Source organism: Colletotrichum chrysophilum, assembly GCF_026319265.1.
Source record: "Colletotrichum chrysophilum strain AFK26 chromosome Unknown scaffold_24, whole genome shotgun sequence".
Classification (NCBI taxonomy): Eukaryota; Fungi; Ascomycota; class Sordariomycetes; order Glomerellales; family Glomerellaceae; genus Colletotrichum; species Colletotrichum chrysophilum.
The window spans coordinates 426094-448798 of NW_026517311.1; the positions used below are offsets into that span (position 1 = coordinate 426094).

The 22705-nt window shown below is 52.7% G+C and overlaps 7 protein-coding genes across 7 annotated transcripts; 4 read left to right on the forward strand and 3 right to left on the reverse strand.

Annotated features, from left to right (window-relative positions):
* Positions 1-1006: 1006 nt before the first annotated feature.
* On the reverse strand, positions 1007-2335 carry COL26b_004154 (uncharacterized protein; the record flags this gene model as incomplete). The annotated part of the gene is made up of 5 exons (XM_053177035.1): positions 1007-1187; positions 1253-1369; positions 1431-1739; positions 1800-1869; positions 1921-2335. 5 exons carry the CDS (start codon positions 2333-2335, stop codon positions 1007-1009), a joined length of 1092 nt encoding a protein of 363 aa, XP_053039104.1.
* A 6274-nt stretch (positions 2336-8609) lies between these two features.
* COL26b_004155 (uncharacterized protein) lies at positions 8610-9410 on the forward strand (the record flags this gene model as incomplete). The annotated part of the gene is made up of 2 exons (XM_053177036.1): positions 8610-8938; positions 9041-9410. 2 exons carry the CDS (start codon positions 8610-8612, stop codon positions 9408-9410), a joined length of 699 nt encoding a protein of 232 aa, XP_053039105.1.
* Positions 9411-9599: 189 nt separating this feature from the next.
* On the reverse strand, positions 9600-10923 carry COL26b_004156 (uncharacterized protein; the record flags this gene model as incomplete). Its single annotated transcript, XM_053177037.1, has 2 exons — positions 9600-9693; positions 9743-10923. The coding sequence occupies 2 exons, from the start codon at positions 10921-10923 to the stop codon at positions 9600-9602; spliced, it is 1275 nt and encodes a 424-aa protein (XP_053039106.1).
* A 347-nt stretch (positions 10924-11270) lies between these two features.
* Positions 11271-13096, forward strand: MCCC2 (Methylcrotonoyl-CoA carboxylase beta chain, mitochondrial; the record flags this gene model as incomplete). The annotated part of the gene is made up of 3 exons (XM_053177038.1): positions 11271-11821; positions 11875-12919; positions 12974-13096. The coding sequence occupies 3 exons, from the start codon at positions 11271-11273 to the stop codon at positions 13094-13096; spliced, it is 1719 nt and encodes a 572-aa protein (XP_053039107.1).
* A 1729-nt stretch (positions 13097-14825) lies between these two features.
* On the forward strand, positions 14826-15422 carry COL26b_004158 (uncharacterized protein; the record flags this gene model as incomplete). Its single annotated transcript, XM_053177039.1, has 2 exons — positions 14826-14860; positions 14918-15422. 2 exons carry the CDS (start codon positions 14826-14828, stop codon positions 15420-15422), a joined length of 540 nt encoding a protein of 179 aa, XP_053039108.1.
* A 1402-nt stretch (positions 15423-16824) lies between these two features.
* Positions 16825-17712, forward strand: COL26b_004159 (uncharacterized protein; the record flags this gene model as incomplete). Its single annotated transcript, XM_053177040.1, has 3 exons — positions 16825-16945; positions 17008-17324; positions 17383-17712. The coding sequence occupies 3 exons, from the start codon at positions 16825-16827 to the stop codon at positions 17710-17712; spliced, it is 768 nt and encodes a 255-aa protein (XP_053039109.1).
* A 4461-nt stretch (positions 17713-22173) lies between these two features.
* Positions 22174-22675, reverse strand: COL26b_004160 (uncharacterized protein; the record flags this gene model as incomplete). Its single annotated transcript, XM_053177041.1, has 2 exons — positions 22174-22504; positions 22566-22675. 2 exons carry the CDS (start codon positions 22673-22675, stop codon positions 22174-22176), a joined length of 441 nt encoding a protein of 146 aa, XP_053039110.1.
* Positions 22676-22705: the final 30 nt, after the last annotated feature.

The window sequence follows — 22705 nt, forward strand, 5'->3', positions numbered from 1 at the left end:
TATTGTCGTCATCTGTACTACGATTATCATCTGCACTATCATAATGTCTACCACTATTATCCGATCGAAGCAATTAAGTATGCATGAACATACCCGCGCAAAGACAGAGAAATTAGGCAGTCTCATCTTTACATGTCATCAACCTTCTCCAATAACCGCCAAACAGCAACACAAACAAAACTCGCCAACAAACTCCAGCAAAAACCAACATCTCAGCTCGCCAAAGCTGTGTAACCTACACCCCCGACCTTCTCCCCATAGTACCTACCGACCTCCCGTAGCATGCATATTCCAGACCCCCTCCACCGGCGCCGCCGCACGCCGATACCGTCGCACAACATGATGCAAAGACGCACCTCTCCACGGCGCCGCGCCACCGCCCATCGTGCAGCACCCGCCAAGCACATGTTTGTACGCAGCACCCGCAGATGCGTATATGCAGGCGCAGGTAAGTGTGATGACGGGGGGTGCACATCACCCTCTGGCCTCTGGCACTGTGCCTCAGACCCGCGTCTAGAACCATCGAGGCGGCTGCGGCCAAGGGCGGGGGTGACAGAGATTGGCGACACCGTGCGTGTGCCGAAGGGCTCGGGTTAGTTGCCGTTGGGCAAACGCGTGCCGCCCGGGAATGTTACCTGCCGCAGTAGTGGCTATCGGTCAAGCTATCGCCGGCCGCCATCGGCGGCGCGTTTGATGTGCCATTGCGGGTTCTGTCTTACTGCGTCTCGGGGGGGTTATCTTGATCGGTCCCGAGAACCAACAATGCCGATCGCACACTCAGGTTGCTGGCATGATGAGACTTGCTTTCACATGTCAACACAGAGACTGGCCCATGATGATTGAAGTGTTCCATTATTAATATTGTGTCGTTCGTCAATTATGGACAGCCACATGTCTAGTGCCCCCCTCAAAGCAAAACGCCCCGTGATCTACCAAAGATACAACTTTTGAGCCGCTTCATTCTGCCTTGTCTCTTATCTTCATTGCACCGATTGCGGCGTGCCATTTATGTGACAGTGTAACCGCCGTCAACACGGAGATCCGCACCGGTCACGTACTGGGAGGCGTCGGACAGCAAGAAGGTCACGGGACCCATGAGGTCCTTGGGCTGTCCCATCTTGCCTTGAGGGATGAGGGATGTCCACTTCTGCTTCAAGTCGGGGTTGTCGTTGAGAATCTTCTCGGTCCTGAATCATCGTGTCAGCAAACCGTCACATGGTCGATCCGATACGAAGTGGCTTTGGGCACTTACAAAGCCGTAAGCATGTAACCTGGAGAGATGCAGTTGACACGAATGCCGGCATGGGCCCATTCAACGGCCAATGAGGCTGCCAGGTGGCGGATTCCAGCCTTGGCGGCGTTGTAAGGTCTGCAGTCGTGTTAGCTAACACTTATGTTCTAGAACCATGGCGTTCTTGGGTGACACGTACGCTTGGGGCTGAGGCACGTTGACGATCGAACCAGACATGCTTCCGATGAAGACCATGCTTCCGGGGGACTTGCGGTCCATGAGATGCTTGGCGACGGAGATGGCGAAGAGGTAGGTACCATCAACATTGACACCCCAGAGCTTGCGCATGCGATCGATCGGGTAGTTGACGGCATCGAAGTTCTCTGTAAAGCCGGCCGAAGTGACGAGGTTGTCAATCTTGCCGTGGGCATCAATTATCTCAGCGATGCACTTTTCGACGGAAGCGGGATCCGAGACGTCGGCATAGTGGGCGGTGACGTTGGGTACACTGCAGAGCGGTTAGGCGTCATGCGCTTTCACAGACGATCAGTGAGTTTGAGTAACTTACGTCTTGGCTTCTGGGTTCTCTCTCTTGAAAGCTTCAGTCAGGTTCTTGGCCTGAAGCTCAGCTTCCTCCTCTGCTTGCTGTCAGTCCCCAGTTCATCCAATGAGAATACGGACGAACTCACTGTTCAGATCAACAATAGCAAGATGACTGCCAGAGTAGACCATGCCCTGGCCCATGACCAGACCTAAGCCACGAGCGCCGCCTGTGACGACGCCGACATGACCCTCAAGAGAGAACGACGCGAGAGTAGGCTTGCCGATACCACCACCGGAGCCACGAACAGGTTGACTAGACGGGAGCTCATGGTCTTCGGGGTACTCGACAGTGACATCAGGATCAGTTCGGGAGTACTGGCCTGGGTGAGGCTTCTCCTTGACATTCCGGCTTCCACTGATGTTTCTGGCCTGCTGCTGTTGAGACTTGGTTGCTGAGATGCTGGCAGCGGCAGCGGCCGAAGTCTGCTTGCTGCGAATCTGAGCTGTATGCGTGATGGGGCGGATTGTCCGCGCAAGGCGGGCGCTGAGAGGGCGGAACATTGTGGCTTTTGTCTGTGAATCACAGCGATGTGTGATTTGGTGAGTGTCTGAGTGCCGTCAAAGGAGCAGTCAAAGGAATGGACAGGAAAGGTTCGATTTGAGGTTCCCGAAGCGGGAGAAGGAGTGGAAAGTAAACGGTCGTGAGTGTTTGAAGGGTTCACTTCTCCAAGTGACAGGAGCGGGATGATGTCACTAGGCTGTTTTTTGTTGAGCGGCGATTAGAGTAAGCTGAGAGAAGCTCTGCTGTATATCTGGCCGATCAGGAGCAGCTCAGAGCAGAAAAAAGGTCGCCAAAAGAAACAACTCGAGGAGCTCTGGTGGGGTAGATGACGTGGTACGAGGAAGGTGATTGACTCTGATCGTCTGGAATCGAGCCTAGATCGGGAAATCGTCGTAGTTGGGGTCAGTTGGAGGAGGCTCGTATTGGGGATTTGGAGGTTGGGAGGAGACGGCGGATGGTATGGAAGCTCGAGGAAGTGGGGAAGGAGCTTCGTTTATGAGGAGCTCCAGGTGCAGGCAGGCAGGGTAGAGTAAAAGAAATACCTTAGCTGAGGTTGGGTAGGAAGGAAGGAGGGAACGGAGGTGTCGTGTAAGTGCGGTCAAGCTGCAAGGAAGACGGCAGTCACCTGAGGAAGGTAGGCAGGGCAGGTAGGCAGGTAGTTACCTTCCTTGGGCAACAGAAACTCACGATACTTGGGCAGGCGGACGCGTCTCGTCACTTCCATGGCAAAATCACGTCTCACCCTTCGCACCTGCCGTTTGCCATCTGCCACCTGCACGCACTGCCTCGCGGGGAGCTGCCCCGGAGCTTGGGCAGGAAGCCACGCCCAGGACATCCATGGAAGGAACGAAGTTGTTGTTGCCGCTCTTGGTCGCTACCGCCACTAGGGACTGGGACTGCACCCCCGAGGCGGGGGTGGATAGCTGAGGTGGTCGTGGTCCAGGTCTTGCCGTCACATCCCGGCTCGCCCGGCTGGGACAGCTCCCGAGTGCCTGATTCTGGCCATGATGCCCAATCGAATTGGCCACTGGCGTTGCAGTGGCCTGCAGTTTACCCCCAGTTCTGGGAATTGATGGGAGCCCCCCCTGGTCTAGATCCTCCACATCGTTGGCCCGCCTCCAGTCTTTGGCTGTCCCTCTTCCACCTCCCCCAAGGGACCCTGTGGAGCTAGCCCAGAGAAAGGATGAGCTTCGTCTCGAAAGAGAGAGAATCTTGAACGACCTGTGACCAAACATGCACCTTGCTCCAACCAATTTTTGGTCTTCTCTCGAGCAACAAGATTGGGCATCTTTGGCTTTCTTCCCCACAGCTACCCCAATTTTCCTACACCGGACGAAGTTCTAGAATGCCCTGAGATTTGGGGGTTCAAGGGCCTGGCCATCTGACCTCCCGCTCTTCTAAGCCCTGGCCTGGGAGCTCCGGTTCGGAGCCACGGTGAGCGGACAGCTGCTTCAAGGCCAAGCAATCAAAGGCAAGGGAGCCTCCGCCGACGCATCTATTTTCCTTTTTGCTGTTCCCAATGTCCCAATGTCACCTCATCACGTTGATTGGCACTTGCATGCTGTTGGTCCGGACACTCTCCTGTTACCCACTCCACGATCATTTTCTGTTGAACACGAGGTTGGAAGGGAGGTGGCTGACAGACCGACATTACTGATTTTCATCCCACGCATCCCCCTCCGTCTATTCCGCCCGTGTTCTGTCGTCGTCCGATCACCGCCGGGTCCCCGGATATGCCAATCACTTGACCAGCTCCGCGAAACGGGAAGCCGCTTTCGGCCATCCGCTTACGACTGCCGTATTCCATACTTGTCGGGGTTTCTGGAAGCGCATCCCACACATCGGCTTTTGTATGATTTTCACCCCGCGCACTCGCAATCTGTTTCTGATATCCTCATGCCCTGTAACTCTCAGGTCCAACCAAGGTAGCTACCTAGGATACGACCAGCGGTGTGGAAGGGTTTTCACCTGGACTGGTTCTACTCACGAAATGTAGTGTCCCAGCCGCATCCTGATTTAACGTATCATGTTTAGAGACCAACTTTCCTATCACAACTCCATATTCACCGAAGCATTAGCACAGATGATAAGATCGTCTAGTCTTACATCGCAAGAGAATTTCATTGATCAGACGGAGATCAGATATTGATCAGTTGACGTGTACTTCGGAAACTTCGCGGAGCCTTTAAAGCCTTCAACTTCAAAATAGTTGCCTTACGAACTTTTGTATCGTGGGCGAGATGGCCGAAAAGGCTTCGGGCGCATAATAGTGTCAATAGTGTCGATAGAGGCGGCAATGATGAAGACAATGAAGACAACGGATATGATGGAGATGAATAGAACATGGTGTAACCTATGGTAAATCGCATAGTTCCCCGCCTGAACATGACAGCCTTCAGCAATGGCTCGAGGTCACCTTCCATGGCCTTCAACTGTCCTTCTCAAACGAAGAAAATACACAAACGCATGAGCATTCTATTAGCGGTTCAGCTAGTACGCTGCGATGCATGAAAATAAAATAAAAAAACTTCAAAACTTGAAAAGTACACTGCCAGGAAAGGCAAGCAATGCCTTTGCATTAAACCGTCACGCCGTTTGGTTATTCAGCAGCTCTTTAAGCTTCCTTCTCGTCTCCTTGTCCCATTCTTCTGCTGACATTCCATTCTGAAACCGTCGCTCCAGCACTTTCTGCAATCGTTCAGTGTTCTCAGGAAGCCGGCAGTGAGCACCATAGCGCATCAAAAGCTGGATGTAGTCCAGCTGAAATGAGAACAGCGGCTCACAAAAGTTGTCTAGGAGCGTAGACCTCCAAAGTCGATCGTTAGCTTTCGGGCCCCTTCGCAAGAACTTCTCACAGAATCTCATTGGTGATCCGGTGTCATCGCCATCAACCGGTCTGCGTTCCATACGACAATGCAACCAGTATAGGGTGGTTCTGTAGCGATGCAAGGTTTCTTTGGCACCTATGCTAGCATCGAGGATAGTCTCAGCAACTCCCCATGTATTGTCCGCCAAGGCCGAGTCGACCGGCCGCACCCCATCAGCCAAGACAGCGGTAATGAATCTTTCGGCATTTGTAAACTGTCCGCGTATGGTGTCCATATTCCTTACTTCCCATGCACCATGCACCACGGCATTGACATCGGCACCGTGGGCAAGGAGGGTTGGAATTACTGCTCCATTGTTGAAGACCACTGCCATGTGAAGCGGGGTCATCCCTAGAAACCAGGGTTCGTTGACCTTCGCGCCCCGTTCCAGGAGTGCTTTCAGGATGTGAACTGCATCGTCGTCTCGTCTTGCAGTCGATGCTGCGCACATAACGTAGGTTTCCCCAGTGACTTCGTTCTTGGCGTCAACGTCGAACGTCTGTTTCAAGAGATACTGAAAAACGGGGAGAGAGGCGTTGACGATTGCCCCCATGATCATGTTACTCGTTGGGAACCTCGTCCCCATACCATTGTCATATAACAATTCCACCAGCCTGACATCCCTTGCGCAAAAGGCATGATAGAGCAAGTCTTGTGAAAGGGATTCGGGCGCCCTTTGTTGTCCTGGTACGGATGACATACACGCGTCGTTGCAAACGTGATCGAGCAAAAGTTTCGCGAGCCGGTAATTCTGCATCATGAAGGCTGCATGTAGAGCACTGCCTTCAAGGCGGTATCCTCTGGTGACGCAAGCACCATTATCGAGGAGGGCTTGGACGGTGTCTTCCTGATCTTTAAATTTTGCGTAGTAGACTGCATAGTAGAGAGCGGTATGGCCTTGGTCGGTCATGAGATTTATGTAGTCCCCATTGCGAGTAGACTCACGACTGAGTAGTTCACAAACCAAGACGGGTATTCCGAGGGCCGAGAGTACATGAAGAAGACTTGGGTTTGTATGCACTCCACATGTGACGTTGCCGTCGCGGGACTTGGACAATGGATGTTTGAAGAAATCCCAAAACATGTCGCGGAGACCTGTTTTGTTGTGAAAGAATGGCGTTGTACTGTCAAGCAATTCTTTCGCGGCTTGACCACAGGATCTTGCATGGCCGTCCCAACAGTAGACGGCATATGATATCCAATTGCGAAAGTTTCTTTCACATCGCACGATTTTCCAGCCTACTGGGTGAAGAACCTTGCAATGTTGAATCTCCTCGCGTAAGTCGGCCTGCTTTCGCTTCAGGTCGATTCCGTTGATTGAACTGAGGCACGTTTTGGCCATCTCGAAGTGAATAGTCTTGGCCTCCATTCGAAACTCTTCCAGGACAGGATCAGTGTCAGTCGTTGGACGAAGAAGATAATCCCCGACTGAACTATGTACGAGCAAAAGTCTCTCTTCGGATCCGTCAATTTTGAGTAAAGATCTCGACATTTCCACAAGGTCTCGGAGATTGTATTGCTTGATGTCGTCTTTTCTCCTCCCGGTATTCCAAGCGTCCTCCAATTGGGATATGCACAAGGGCATGAAAGCCAATGTAACCCAGTGAAGGAGACGTGCGACCTGTTTGCGCCATTTGGCAGGAATACTGCGGAGGATCCGGGCGTAGATGGCATCCAAGCCCTCGGGGACATCGAGAAGCACTTGTTCGATCTCAAGTTCTGTATTCTTTTCCAGGATCTCGTTGAGTACCAAGCCGGCCCAGAGAAAAGTTCCGTCGCAACGTTCCTGGATCGCCGTAACGGTTTTGCTCCAAAAGGCTCGGTTCTTTCTTGAAGAATCTGGATGGTGTCTGATCTTTGACTCAATAACTTGACGCACGTCTGATGCGATGTCATGGGTCTTCGATTCGAGGTCGAGGCGTGGAAACCCAAGAAGTCCGGTGATTTCACGGCTATCAACTATGACCTTGAACATGTTTGGAGTTTGAAAACGTGCTCGGCCGGATTGGTCGAAAATAGTCTGTAGGCTTTTGACAAGCCACTTGGTGCTCTCGTCTTTGCACTCGTCAAGTCCGTCCAGAAGATAAACCACAGGCCCGAGACTGGGATCAGCCAGAACATCCAGAAATATCTGCCACAGAGTCCCCGGAGAATTGAGGGTGTCTCGTGTTCTTTCCGCCGTTTCCATTCGACTCGCAACATGGCGGGTAAGCTCGGACTGCTTGTCAAAAATCTGATAAAGAAGGGTTCTAAGTATGGAGGTTGCTGTGTTGTGATTTTCGCTTTCATGTTTGCAGAAGTAGAACAGAATTCTCGTGAGAGGGCGGCGAAAAAAGATCTGCAACTCGACAGTGAGAAAGATGGATAGCATCGTCTTGCCCCGGCCAGGACCACCCGATATCCACAAGAGCCGAGAGTCTCCAGAGTTCAGCCAAGCTTTGTATGTCCCGTCTTGTCGAATCCATTCCCCAGTTCCCTTGACTCTCTCGCCTTTGAAGATGAGGAGTTCGTTTCGGTCGACCTTAGGATCGGTAATGAAGAGAGCATTTGTGCAGTCTCGCAGCTTGGCTGAAGTGTCGCCTTTACCTAAGTCGTTCTAATGTGAGCATCCCCAACGTATGAGAAAATGAGAAAGACAGATTCTTACCCTGGCCAATCTGGTTTATGCCCAAAATCGCCGTTGCGCCAGCAGCGACGTTGACGTCCCCAATCGTCACTGACGTTGACGCGTTCCCGTGTCCACTCATGATTGCACCATAGGTGATGTCTTCGCGCGACTGGATGCCAGATTTTGTGCTAATGAAGTGGATGGTGCTGATGAGGAATCTTGTCTGGTGTACACTGGAAAAGGCCGTGGGTGTGAAATCAGGAGATGAAGTCGGCGAAGAAAGGTTGCGAAGGCAAAAGATGACGAGCGCAAGGGGCGTCAAAAGAAGGCAGAATCAGATGGGGACTGTCAGAAATAGCTAGATAACCTGTGGAAAGGTTATGGAGGCGGTCCATTGTTGTTGTCGGGCAGCAGTGACATAGTCGTTGACTGGAGTGTGTCTGTTTGTAACGCATGTCTTTCTCAGTATCCCGTTTTGTTACCACTACTCTTTGCTTCACGATTCTTCGCCTTGCAAGAAGCTCATTCCAGTCGCTGCAGTTGCTGCCTATTCACATCGCTTCATTGCGAGCAACCCGAATGGCTGTTGAATTTTCCCATAAGTACTGCGGCATTCAGTCCAGTGGGCTTGAACCGATCACCATCGACAGCTCGTCTTTTTCTATTATCCCTCTTAGCTTTCCATCCAACCACCACGCAGAAGCCATGGCAGAAGCACTTGCAGTCGCCTCCGCAGCTGTCGGTCTTGTGAGCGCAGCATCTCACGGAATCCGTTGCCTATCAAAAGAGATCAACTGCATGCAAGCAGCGCCGGAATACCTTGCCAATGTCCGAAGAGAGCTCCAGAGCATCGAGAACATCATCCAGAGCGTTCAGGTCTCACTTCGTTTCGAAGTCGACCAGGACAACTGGGTCTCCCAAAAGGAACGAATTGTGTCTGCACTCCAAGATTGTAGCAAGCTGTGCGAAGGCTTTTACAACGAATTTCCGGATCTTCTCAAGCTAGACAAGCTTGGTATTCGCGACAGGGCCAGATTTGCCTGGGCTAAGGACAGAGTCAAAGCTCTTGAGGCTGATCTCAACCGCTGCAAGGCTACCATCACCCTGGCCCTCAGCGGTGCGAACTAGTGAGCTTGTTCCATATCAGTCTAGCTAATTCAGCTTGGAGTTACGGCTTCAGATGAGAGCAAAGGAGCCATTTAGGCCAATGCTGACCCTTCACACCACAGTTTTGCGGCTTGTGAGCATTACAAGCAACTCCAAGCAATGGCCGCCCACCAGCGTGACCACCATGGTCCCTCTGCCTCTGAGCAAAATGCACGCGTCGCGCAACTGGAAGCCGAGCTGGAGAGCGCTGTTACTTGGATTAAGAACTACGAGGACGAGATCGCGCGTCTGCAGGCACAAATTCGGCAGAGACGAATCAACCTCCAGATCGGTGATGTGGTAACCCAGAGCTCACAGAGCTTGATCGGAATCCACAATCCTGATGGAACTGAGGGCGAGTTGAAGGTCAAGATTGGCAACGTGAATACTGAAGGGTCTAATAGCGCGATTGGATACAGCAAGGACGTGAATCTCAGCGGAGTGTTCGAGTAGTCTGCTCGACGATGACAAATAGTACGGTGGAGACAGAGTTAACTGAGATGGCCAAGGTCTCAGTATGGAAAGGAGCAAAACCAGATTTGAGTGTTAATTCCTAATTTTGGTATTCATCAGACTTGATCTAATAATTTTCCATCCGATTCTACAAAACCTTGATGACCATAATAAGCCAGATCTCTTTCATCACGCAAGGTGCGCATATTCCTTGTTGAACGCCCTTCCAATAACCATCCTTCTAATCTCTGACGTGCCAGCTCCAATTTCGTACAGTTTAGCACTGATCTTATGTTAGTCACAGTCCAAGATGTGACCTTGGATAAACTTACTCTCTCAACAGCCTAGAAGCTGGCATCTCCTCCACGTAACCCATGCCTCCAAGAAGCTGGATGCTATCCAACGTACATTCTGTTGCTCTTTCGGCAGCATACAGAATAGCACCGGCGCAGTCTTGTGTACGGATGATTCCGTTCTCGTCAACAGCCTTTGCTGTGGAGTAGGTGTATGCCCTTGAGGCCTGCAGCTTTGTGTACATGTCGGCCAGCTTGCCCTGGATAAACTGGTTCTGGGCGATGGGAATGCCAAACTGCTTCCTCTGGTGGGTGAAGGGCAGCGCTACGTCCAGCGCAGCTTGCATGATTCCCAAAGGTCCGGCGCTGAGAACGAGACGCTCAAGGTCGAGACCCTCCATAAGAACGCGAACACCTCCGTTGAGCTTGCCAAGGATGTTCTCCTTGGGTACAAACACGTTGTCGAAGTTGAGCTCGCCGGTGTTGCTCCCGCGCATACCCATCTTGTCAAGCTTCCTGGCGCAGCTGAAACCCTTAGTCTTGGTCTCGACAAGGAACGCAGTCATGCCCTTCGAAGCCTTCTCAGGCTCCGTCTTGGCATAGACAACGATGAGATCGGCATCGGGGCCATTGGTGATCCACATCTTGGAGCCGTTGAGGACGTAGCCGCCATCGACCGCCGTCGCTGTTGTCCTCATGCTAACAACGTCGCTGCCAGCGCCAGACTCAGACATGGCCAGGGCACCAACGCTGGTACCAGCAATCAGGCCTGGGAGGTACTTTTGCTTCTGCTCCGGGGAGCCATTGAGCTGGAGCTGGTTGACGCACAGCTGCGAGTGCGCGGCATAGCTGAGACCAATCGAGCCAGAGGCCCTTGAGATCTCCTCCATTACGACGCAATGCGCTTGGTAGCCCATGGCCAAACCACCGACATCCTCGTCGGCGGTCATGCCCAAGAAGCCAGCTTCGCCCAGCTTCTGCCACATCTCGTTAGGGAAGGCATTGCTCTTGTCCGTGTTGGCGGCGACCTCCTCGGTGATGTCGCGCCTCGTGAACTCCTGCACGCGCTCGCGCAGCTCGGAAAGGTCGGATTCTGACGGCGCTTCAAACCCCTTGGGATGCTTAGAGGAATGACGTCGGGATTGAAGGGCGGGGGCGGCCAAGGGTCGCAACTGGCGAGCCGGACGCGCCAGCGATCTGAATACTCGAACACTCGACATGATTGCGCTCCAAAACAAATAAGGGCTTCAAAAAAAGGAAAATTGAGAGAAGAGGAAGAGGAAATTGGCTTGTTGTCTTGTTGTTGATCCGAGTTACCTTAGCTCGACGCCGCAGCAGAGGTCCAACCGGGAGAAGAAGGTGCTCGGCTACGGGCGGCTTTTCGCGGACCGAGGCCAATGCCTTGGACGTCACACGCTGGAATGGAATCCCGTCAGCAAGCGAGCTCTCCTCTCGAAACATCCTCCCATATCCAAGGGCACCGTCGGCAAATGTAGTTTGTTCTTCTCCATTGCCCCCTTCTCCAGCCGCCGTACCGTTGGCAACACCCCTCGCACACGTCTCGAAAATGTCTCTTTCACGGTCGACAAGAGATGTCCTGCTGCTGTCGCGTCAATTGACCCGGTCGAGCTTCAGGGCCCCCGGCCTCCCGCGATCCTCTCGCACCGTCGCGACCTTCACCCCGCCGCACCAGGCGAGCGCCATATCCCGACTCCAGACCAATGTCGATCCTACCTCGGAGGAGTTCAAGGAGAATGAGCGGCAGATGGGCGAGGTCATGCAGAAGATGCAGGACCTGACAAGGAAGGTGCACCTCGGTGGTTCGGCTAAGGCAAGGGAAAAGCACATTGCGAGGAAGAAGATGCTGCCGCGCGATCGAGTCACTGCGCTGATTGATCCGGGAACGACATTCTTGGAGCTGTCCCCTCTGGCTGCACATGAATTGTACCCTGAGGCCGACGTACCCGCGGGCGGCATCATCACGGGTGTCGGTGTTGTTGAGGGCGTGACCTGTGTGATTGTTGCCAACGACAGCACGGTGAAAGGCGGCACATATTACCCGATTACCGTGAAGAAGCATCTGAGGGCGCAGGCCGTCGCACAGGAGAACAAGCTTCCGTAAGACGCTCCTGTCCTGCGCATAATCAATCAAGAAGACTGACATTGGACAGCTGTATCTACATGGTCGACAGCGGCGGTGCCAACCTCCCCCACCAAGCGGACGTCTTCCCGGACCGTGATCACTTCGGACGCATCTTCTACAACCAAGCAAGGATGAGCTCGATGGGAATACCCCAGATTTCGGTCGTCATGGGTCCGTGCACCGCTGGCGGGGCTTATGTCCCCGCGATGAGCGACGAGAGCATCATTGTCGAGAACCAGGGTCACATTTTCCTTGCGGGCCCGCCGTTGGTGAAGGCTGCCACGGGTGAGGTGATCAGCCACGAGGAGCTGGGAGGCGGCAAGATGCATTCTTCGGTCTCCGGCGTGACCGATTACCTCGCGGTTGACGATGCCCATGCAATCACCCTTGCGCGCCGTAGCATTAGCAACCTGAATTGGCCGAAGAAGTCCCCCGCAACGATGGCGCCGGTACAAGACTACGCTGAACCTCTTCACTCGCCCGAAGAGCTTTTGGGAATTGCCAGCACAAACCTGAGGAAGCCCCTGCCCATCAAGGAGGTCATTGCTCGTATTGTTGACGGCTCTGAGTTCTCCGAATTCAAGCAAAACTTTGGAACCACCCTTGTCACCGGTTTTGCCCACATCCATGGTTACAAGGTTGGCATCATCGCCAACGACGGTATCCTATTTGCAGAGTCCTCCGTCAAGGGAGCCCACTTTATCGAGCTGTGTGCTCAGCGAGGCATTCCGCTAGTCTTCCTCCAGAACATCTCTGGCTTCATGGTTGGCTCCGCTGCGGAGCGTGGGGGTATCGCCAAACACGGCGCCAAGCTGGTGACGGCCGTCGCTTGCGCCGATGTACCAAAGTTTACCGTCGTTGTTGGTGGTAGCTACGGTGCGGGCAACTACGGCATGTGCGGCAGGGCCTACAGCCCGCGCTTCCTCTGGATGTGGCCCAACGCCCGTATTGGTGTCATGGGCGGTGAGCAACTGGCTGCTGTGATGGAGACCGTTGGAAAGCAGGTCGATCCTGAATTGAAGGAGAGAATAGAGCGGGAGAGCGATGCTACCTACTCATCTGCCAGGTTATGGGTAAGTCACAACGCAACATCCACGTCACCGATACTTGCTAACCATGGTTCATAGGACGACGGTATTATTCCCCCGCAGCACACTCGCAAGTACCTTGGGTTGGGTCTCAGGGCAGCCATGTCAGGCCGTAATGAAGTAAAGGCTGGTGATACCAAGTTTGGCGTATTCAGAATGTAAAAATGCTTAGAATTAGGATCATCCATGAGGCGTTGGGAGAAATGCATCAAGAAAGTTCTTACACCCGTTGTTGAGGCGCCTGCACGGCAGCCCAAGTATCACCTAGTCGTTTCAGTCTACGGACAAGGCGCGTCAATGAAAGGCAGTGGTCGATCGAAAAGCACACGATCAACTCGCCTCTCCAATGACAGTCGCCTCGCCAATTGCCCGCTAATGCCGGGGCTTGGTGTTATCCGAACCTCATTAAGAGCGGCTAGATGTCCCGGCCGCTTTCCCGCGGTTGCATTTGACGCCACGGCGAGCATCTCAGATTGCCGTCTTGACAACGGCTCAAAACCCAAAATCAGATGGTAAAAAGCCCATCTCGGCCAAACGAAAGAAATGGCATCCGGGACGGACTGCCTAGTTCAGAAACATTACGGGGCCTGTTCTGCAGCAGATCGGGGCAGGAGCCAATTGCGCGGACCGAGCTCCGGGGACCCACCGGCCGCCACCCTACTCTGTGCCGGCGGTGTACCTCGGGCTCCATCTTCTTCATTCTTCATCATACTCCAATCCTACGCAGCTTGATGCCGGCAACCATGGAACTCGGTCCTCTCCCCACGCATTCTGCGGGTCAAACGTGCCAGCAAGAAATAACGTGGCTACAGATACGACCATCCACGTGCCGTCTGGCTGAGTAGTATCATGGCAGCTACACCCGACATTTCGTCTAGTGAAAGGTCGTGCCATCCGATGATCTCATGGAAATGACATTGGCCATCTTCCGATGTCCGACGAAAATCAGAAGCTTGCGGCTAATGCTCAGCCGTTCAGCCCAACATGCGACATATGGGACGGATGCGCATGTGGTGACACGCAACTCGACCTACCCGGAGCTAGCAGCGGAAGCTCGCGACTGATCCCATTCGCCTGTCACTCGACACAACGGAAAGATCTCACCACTCATCGAAGATATCATTTCCCGCATGCGTGGTTGGTCTGGCTACACCACCTCAACAACCCCCTTTTTTTTCTCAATTCTTCCGTTTTCCATTTCCTTGGTTCCCGGGCAGACCGTGGTTCGTCGGCGAAGGAGAGGGGCGAAGGCGAACACCCATGCAGTGCGCTCCCACCCTAGTCTGACCGATCTCCAATCCTTGCCTCACCGGTGAACCCTTCACCGGACCCAAAATATGCAACTCTCTCTTTCAGGCTTTTTTTTGCTGCCTCTCTGCACCTGCTGGTAATGGACAAGCCCCCCCGGTCAGTGGGTAGGAGGGTGTCAAACGGGCTGCAAAGCCCCTTGCGGCATCGCGCCTTACTCTTTTCATCCGTATCTCGTCCTCTGGCTGGTTGGGATGACGGTAGGCACATGCAGGGGAGGGGAAGAGACCGGTCTGCAGGCTGCGATGTTGGCAGGTCGCGAAGATATGTGTGGGGGAGGAACGGGGCGGCTGAGCCAACGACGAACCCGAGGATCGTCAGCTCGAGGAAGCAGGCTCTCGTGATACGTTCACCGCCACGAAGTCGTGGGCGTATATGAAGGGGATAACCCCGGTCGTTGGGCTGGCTTGATCTAGTTGTGTTGACTCATTCTGAGACGCTGTTGGGAGACACGTTTTGATCTAGATTCAGACCCTAGATTTCATCTGCCTCAGGTCGAGACACATCATCAAAGCTCGAAGCCAGACCTGTCATCTGTCACTTCTTATCTTACCAGAAGCATCTACCAAACAAAGACGACAACATGGCACCCTCAGCCTTACCCGAAGAGCCACAGATGTACGCCCCAACCGTCACCGAGATGGCTCGCGGCCGACGTTTCTATCCCTCCCACAGGTTCATCACAAGCTGTGGAACAGTCACTGTCGACCTCAACGCACGCCGGGTGCTCCTCGTGTACAATAAGCGCCACCGCATTCACCAACTACCAAAAGGCCGGAAGAACATTGGAGAAGATCTGCTAGCGGCAGCGTTGCGAGAGACCAGGGAAGAGACCGGTGTTGTGGTGACACCGATTCCGCTGCAGATCCGGACGAGGGCGACGCCGGCGGATGCGCCACCCGGAGCGCCGGATATTACGGAGGAGACGGACAGCACGGAGCCGCTGGCCGTGTGCCACTACCCAGATCCGAACTCTGGGGCGATGAAGATGGTATTCTACTTTGTTGTTGAGGGCAGATCTGGACTTGCGCCAAGTGGATGGACGGGAGAGGATCGGTCGAAATTTGATATTATCTGGGTTGACTTTGCCGAGGCGGCGGACAAGTTGGCGTTCAAGGAAGATGGCATGGTTGTCACCAAAGCATTGGAGGATTTGAGAGTTTCTGGGTATGACGCCTGATTTGCTTTGGTGCTGGTGCTCAATTGGGACAGGGTTGGCGTTGCGAATCGGAATGGGAAAGGAGACATATTTGTTGACGGGTAATTTGACTCGTCTGGGTTTTGTGTGTTGGGGTTTGGTTTATGGGCTATGATACCCATCTACTTGAATAGCAAGGACCGGTTAAATTGTCAAAAGTGATTGAATGCTTGTGGGACCGCGGCTCAGATATAGTATGTAGACATGTTTGTACTTTTGATCGCTTTGATCACTTTGAGCGAAATCCAGTCGAAATTCATCCAAGGGGTCCGACAGAAGTCCCTATGCCTCATCTTCCTGCAGGGCTCACTACGTGGAGGTGGATTTAAGCTTATGAGTAGCTTTGGGGGAACGTGCGGGGCATCCTGGCAAGTCAATGACAACTCCCAAAATCATAGGTAACCATGTGTAACCATTCACCGAGCCATCTGCCTAAAAGCTCGTTCAATGGACTCGAACTGGATTGCTGAATAGTATGAGAACTGACGACGTCCATAAAAACACCCGAGAAGGTGCGAGCTAGGACAAGGACTTGCGGCATGCTGGGAAACCCCTTGCCGGAAGCCTTCCCCGGATGCGTATGCCATGGCCGAAGCTATGTCCCCTAAATGTGGGCGAACCAAAGCACTGGGTTTTGGAGAAGGGCAATTGGAAGGTACACATGCAGATTAATGCATTTGTGCCCATCACTGCCTGGACATGTCGGCAATGGATGATTTGGAATAGGCATGCGCAACAACGACATCAACAACAGCTCAAACATTGTCATCGACTGCAACTACCGGAGAGTCCGGCCTAGCTCGGGACCGGCGCCGGCAAACGAGCGGGTCTCCCGGCAGGGTGGACCTCGATCCAGTACCGATTCAGTTTCATTCATGGATATGGTGACATCACCCCCCACAGCTTCCCCTCCTCGTAACAGCTCGACTCCTTATCGTTTTACCCCTCCATCGAAAGAGAACGCGCGCGCGAGCCCCTCCCAATTCGCGAGAACGCCTCGTCCGAACACACAAGACGGCACAAGGAAAGCTTGCCCCCATTGACCAACCGGTGCCCCCCCGCCTTACCTTATTCTTCGTCAGTGAAAGTCAGCGAAAACCGGAGAGCCACACCTTCCATTCCACTCTAGAACCAAGACAAACCCACCTGCCCATAATATTGAATGTCTTCCCACACTGCCAAAGCAGCCCGCTCCGCTTCCCAAGCTTTTTCCAGAGCACCCCTGGTCCAGAGAGCAACTTCTTCCTCCTCCACATCTGCCATAGCTTCGCGCTCAACAACACCAGCTTCCGTCACAACAGCAAACAAGAACTTCACTTGCTGCGGTTCCATTAATACGTCGTCGCCTTTCAATTCACGACAGTTCTCGACACAGACCGCCAGAATGGCTACCACCATGCCCGCCCAGCACGGCCACCACGAGGCCTGCTGCAACATCCCGCCCGTCGTCGCCAAGGGCTACGAAGCTAAGGGTTCCTACGAGGAGATTGGTAGCAAGAAGACCTGTTCGTCAGCCCTCAATCGCATCTACGATATGGAACTATCGCTGACCCGCATTGCCTTGCAGACGTCACCGGCCCCGCCGACGCAAAGAAGGCCATCGTCGTAACATTCGACATCTTCGGCTTCTTCCCCCAGACCCTGCAGGGCGCCGATATCCTGGCCACCGCCGGTGCTGAGAAGTACCGTGTCTTCATCCCCGACTGGTTCGCCGGCGAGCCCGCCAACATCGAGTGGTTCCCTCCCGACAACGAGGAGAAGCAGCAGAAGCTCGGCGCCTTCTTTCAGAGGTTCCCTCCCCCTAAGATTGCCGAGCTGACCCCCGAATACGTCAAGGCTATTCAGTCAAAGTACCCCTCCATCGAGTCTTTCGCTACCATTGGTGTAAGTACATGTAAATTGAGATGATTGCTTGCGAACACAGAGCTGATTGGAGTTGCAGTACTGCTGGGGAGGCAAGGTTGTTTCCCTCGTCACATCTTCCGATAGCAACCCCTTCAAGGCCGGCGCCGAGGTTCACCCTGCCATGGTCGACCCCGCGGATGCCAAGGGCATCAAGGTCCCCCTGATCATGCTTGCTTCCAAAGATGAGGGCGAGGAGGATGTCAAGAAGTTCGAGGATAACCTGAGTGTTGCGAAGCACGTTGAGATCTTCAAGGACCAGATCCACGGATGGATGGCAGCCCGGTCTAACTTGGAGGACGCGCGCGTCAAGGAGGAGTATACTCGTGGGTACAAGACTGTTCTCGAGTTCTTCGCCAAGAACTTCTAGGATGCTACGTGGTTTGTATCAGTTTACATGAAGGAGCGAATCTGAATTTGTCGCGCTTATCACTTATCAATGTTCATAATCAGTGAATCATTAGTTGATGGATGTGAGAATTTCCTGAAATCAACAGGCAACAGTACTCAACTATACCGTATGTCTTAATTGCATAAAATCTACGTACTGTTCAGAAATCTGCGGCTACCGGACCGCCACCCTCTGGACATGTATCTTCATACTGGCCATAACAGACAGTGGACAAGGGCCAAATGCTCGACTCAATGTTTTGAAATAGGCAATTGGTGAGAATTTAACATCGGAAGAATGCTACTGCCCTGAAAACACCCTCGGGCTCTGTAGACTCAGCTCATGCGCTGCCAAGCATCCTGTTAGAAACCAGGCTATATTCTTCACTGAGGTTTGTCATATAATAAGTTTCCGGGGCCAAAATGCTGAAGTGCACTCCCGCTCGGCGTCGGGTGATTCTGCATGTGCCCGAAGGGGCCTGGAATAGGCCTGTTTGCGACCCCAACTGGGCCCAAACCCCGAAGAATGGTTCCATTTGGATTATGAGGCCAGGGCGTCGTAATGCTATCCATGGCGGATTTGGCCCAGCCCAGCATGATCCATAAGATTTGAAGAGGCATCGCTTCCCCCTTCGACTGTGAGGCGTATTCCTGGACGGGGCCATTTGATACGACAAGCGAGAAAGGCATCCCGGGCTTGAGGCTGTGCCACAACCCGATTCCGCTGGGGTCAATGCCGTTGAACTCCAGGAAGGTCTGGACATAGCTGATGGCTCTTTCAGATATTCCTTCCTGTGACCTCAGCCTTTCGCCGCTAGGGCCAAACTGAGACACATGCTCCAGAAGTAGCTGCACCATCTTTCTACCATTGGCCTCGTCAGGTGAGCCGCTCATCAAGGGAGGTCTGCACTGCTTGTCCAAACCCTCAACTTCGTCCACCATCTTTGACAACACTTCCACCATTTTCGTTTTCCCCGAGGTGATAGCCCACCATAAGGAAGTCCGTCCATGGCTGTCACGACCTTCCGTCAGATGCTGGCTCATTGACATGATGGGCGGATCTGCGTCAAAGACCGAAGAGTCCTTATGCCTGCCAGGGACTTTGACGCCAGGATTCCGCTTGATTTTCAAGACGTCTGTACTATATATCGAGTTGCGGTCAGCCCCTGCGGCTTTTGACAGTGCTGTTCGCCCAAGCTTGTCATAAGCTGATGGATCGGCCCCGAATTGCCAGAGCTTCGCTAACTTAGACCACTGGCCTGATTCGGCGGCTTTCATAATGGGCGTTATATCATCGCTGTCCCTGCAATTCACATCGGCTCCGTAATCGATCAAAGTCTTGACACTGACCTCTGATCCTTCCGCTACAGCATACCACAAAGGTGTCCGATGATTCCCATCCGAAACATCTACGACAGCACCATGTTGTAACAGTGTCTCCAAGGCTGATGAATTGGACATTCCAGCAGCAAATGACAAAGCAGTACGTCCTGTAAGATCTGTGGCTTCAATCATGGGATTTTGACTGATGAGAAGCTGCAGAGCCGAGGTTTGCCCACAAGCAATGGCGTTCCAAAGAGGGGTTTGACCTGTATATTTGTTGCGAGCATCGACTTGAGCTCCGAATCTCAGAAGCATATCTAGCATCGGTGTCAAACCCTTATTGGCGGCTAAGAATAAAGGTGTATCTCCCTGTTGATCTCTAGCCTCGATGTTCGCGCCCCTCTTCAGGAGCATCTCTAGCATCGACAAGAAGCCTTTCCTAGCGGCTAAGAGTAAAGGCGTATCTCCCTGTTGATCTACAACTTCGAAGTTCGCTCCTCTTTTCAGGAGCATCTCCAGCATTGAGATCAAGCCTTTCTTGGCGGCTAAGAGTAAAAGCGTATCTCTCTGTCGATCTATAACTTCGACATTCGCTCCTCTCTTCAGGAGCATCTCAAAAGTCGAGGCTTGACTATTAATGAGGGCGTGCCAGAGGGGCGTGTGACCTGCGTTATCTCTAGACTCGATGTTGGCTTTATAATCCAGGAGTGAGACCAGTATTGGTAGCTGACCAGCCCCTGCTGCGCATGCCAACACAGTCATGCCTCTCTCATTTCTAGATTCAATGTCTGCGCCACCATTGACCAGCAACCTGAGGATCAAACCCTGGTTGTTCGCAGGCCAGAGCGCCAACGATTCTGCACATTGACCCAAATACTTAGCGCCGTTCTGCAATAGTATTTTAATTGTAGACGCATGACCCGATTGAAAAGCTCGAAACAGAGGACTTTGTCCAGCTCTGTCGACCGCTTCAACATTTGCTCCAAGGTTCAAGACAAGTTTGACTACCTCGTCGAGGCCTTTGGCGGCTGCGGATCCCAGCGGTGTACCGTGATCTCCTATCTTTTCGAGATCCACGCCTTTGATGATCGTGGGCCTCTGGGTATCTGATAGTCGATGCCGTGGCCGGTCAAGAAGCAAGCGGATAATTGTCATCTCTCTCTGTTCAATGCACAAATCTAGAAGCGAAGGGCCGTCTGCACTTTCAAAGTCGAGATCTTCATCAGAAGCAAACTGGATGAGTCTGCGAGCCACGTGTGGATGACTGAACTCTACGGCTTTGAAGAGTGCCAGGTGGAAAAACTCGGTGTTCCCTCGGTTGTAGCACTTTTTCATTCGTAGTGTGTCGTTTTCTAGAACGTGTTTGATTAAGTCGGTGTGACCTCGATGAGCTGCCCACGACAAAATCGATTGCCCTCTGCGATCGACAAAAGTCACATCTTCTGCGGGCAGTAAATGATTTTCAAAAACCTGCCGCAAACCAAGCCACGCTGCTAAGTGTGCTCCCGTAGATGGTACATCCTCTCCAATGAGATCGCTCAAAATAGTGACTAGGCCCCGAAGCATTTCTCGGCTTTTGAGTAATTGGGCGATGTTGCTTGGGGTTGTCTCGCAACTGCCTGCGTGATGTCCCCAGTATGGGATGGCGTATTCGCAGAAAGGGAATTCCGACTTTCTGAGGTCTCTGAGAGCGAAGGACTCGAAATGATACGGCTTTCTGTAAGATGGGATATTCTGGGTACGGTTTCTAATGAGTCGCTGAACCTGTCCGAGACAAAGATAACGAACGCATATGTTCGTGATTTCGGCATCCGCTTCCGGAAATAGGCCCCTTTTTCTTCTGTTGAAAAATTCCTGTGTTGTTTGATGAACCAATCGAACGATCCCGCCTTGCTCGTCCAGGGTCACCAAACCCCCACATGAAGAAATGAGGATCTCGGCGGAGGGGATGTTGTCTTCCTCAATATCCGGCTCGTCTTCCTCCACAGCTAAAGCATGCTGGAGTTCATTCATCTGCAAAGGTCGTTTGGCGAATACGATCCAAAAGAGTACCTGCTTTGCAAGCTGCACGTGCGCAGGCGGTTGCACGCATATTCTTTCCAGGGCCTCATTATAGAAATATGCGTATGTGTCGTCCTCGGCAGATGCAGCAGCCAGGGCCTTTCGAACGGCCTTGGGGGTGGTCTTACAGGATAATGAGTCAACGAGCAATTTGGCGAGAAGAAACCTGAGTTGATAAGTATTTGACTTATTTTTTCTGCGGTGTAGTGAAACTCACATTCCGTTGATTCTGCATAAGATACCTTTCTGGATTTCTTCTTGAATCTCGGGGCGCCTTTGCACAAAAGTTTGCATGTCTGGTATGCGACTTGATATGTACCGCAACACATCAATGTCGCTAGCTTGAATCCGCAAAGTTTCTGCGTTCTTGAAGTCGGTAGATCCGATGATGTCAGGGATCTCTCTGGTTGTTGCCAGTACATTTGTGGGATGTCGCTTTTGCAGCCGGGAGAGCCCCGCCAGCAACGCCTGCCGACTCTTGGGCTCACACTCGTCCAAAGCGTCAATGATCACGAAGACGCGATGATAGGAAGAAGCCACGGCCTGAAGTACATCCATGGTCTCTTGTAGAGTTCTCGAGGTTTTCCTCCTCTGATGAGCGTCGTAGAGTGCTTTCAGGCTACCCGGAATTGGAGAGCGACATTAGGTAAGTTGTTTCGTGATGCTCGAAAGCATATCGTAGTGGTTTTGTCTATCCTGATCTTTGAAGTTGCAGTAGACGTAGGCTATGCCGACGTCATTGTCGTTCTGATACCGATGAAATAAGTCATCTATCACAACGGAAGCCATGATGGTTTTCCCCGCGCCTGGCATCCCGGGACAGAGTAAGGTCTGGCTCTTGCCTGATATCCATGACTTGTACTTTTCAGAATCCAGAAGCCATTGATTGGTGCCGGTGTATCTACGGGAAAGATGATCCCGCTGCTGCGGCGCATAGTCGGTGGTTGTCAACCAGTCAAGGATCTCTCTTTCTTGTCGACTTGTCTGTTCATCATGTATCGAAGTAACGATTTGTTTCGTGGAATGTATGGCCTCGCTCCACCCACAATTAGCCTGATCAAGTGTTACTGACGACATTGACGTACCTGTCCCTAAATCCCTTGATCGCGCTGAGGAAATGAACATTCATGGTAATCCGCTGCCGTAGCTTCTGAATGTCTTCGGGCTTTATCCTTAGGCGTCTCCAGACAGCCCGAGGTTTCAGGTTGGCCAGCTTGCTAGTGCCCTCATGTTTCTCCAAGCTCGTGTTGTCATTGAAAATCTTCTCCAGCTCGCCCAGAAGCTTTGTGGACTCTTTGATAGAAGGGGCCAAGGCCTCCTTTTCGCTTTCGGTGAGCTGGTCTTCGACGCGGCCAATGTATTCAAGTATCGACGTAAGGGATGCAATCCTGTGGAGGAAACGACCGTTAGACATACTAGTCAGATATGACGATGACTGGGTAATCATACTCGCGACCAAGAGAGTCAAAGTGATCCGGAGCATCGGCAAAGCGCTCGCGATAGAGCTTCGCTTTATCCAGCACGGCGATAAAGTCGCCTACTCCGAAACCGAAGCTCATTATTGCTGCAGGAAGTCTCGCCGCAATGAC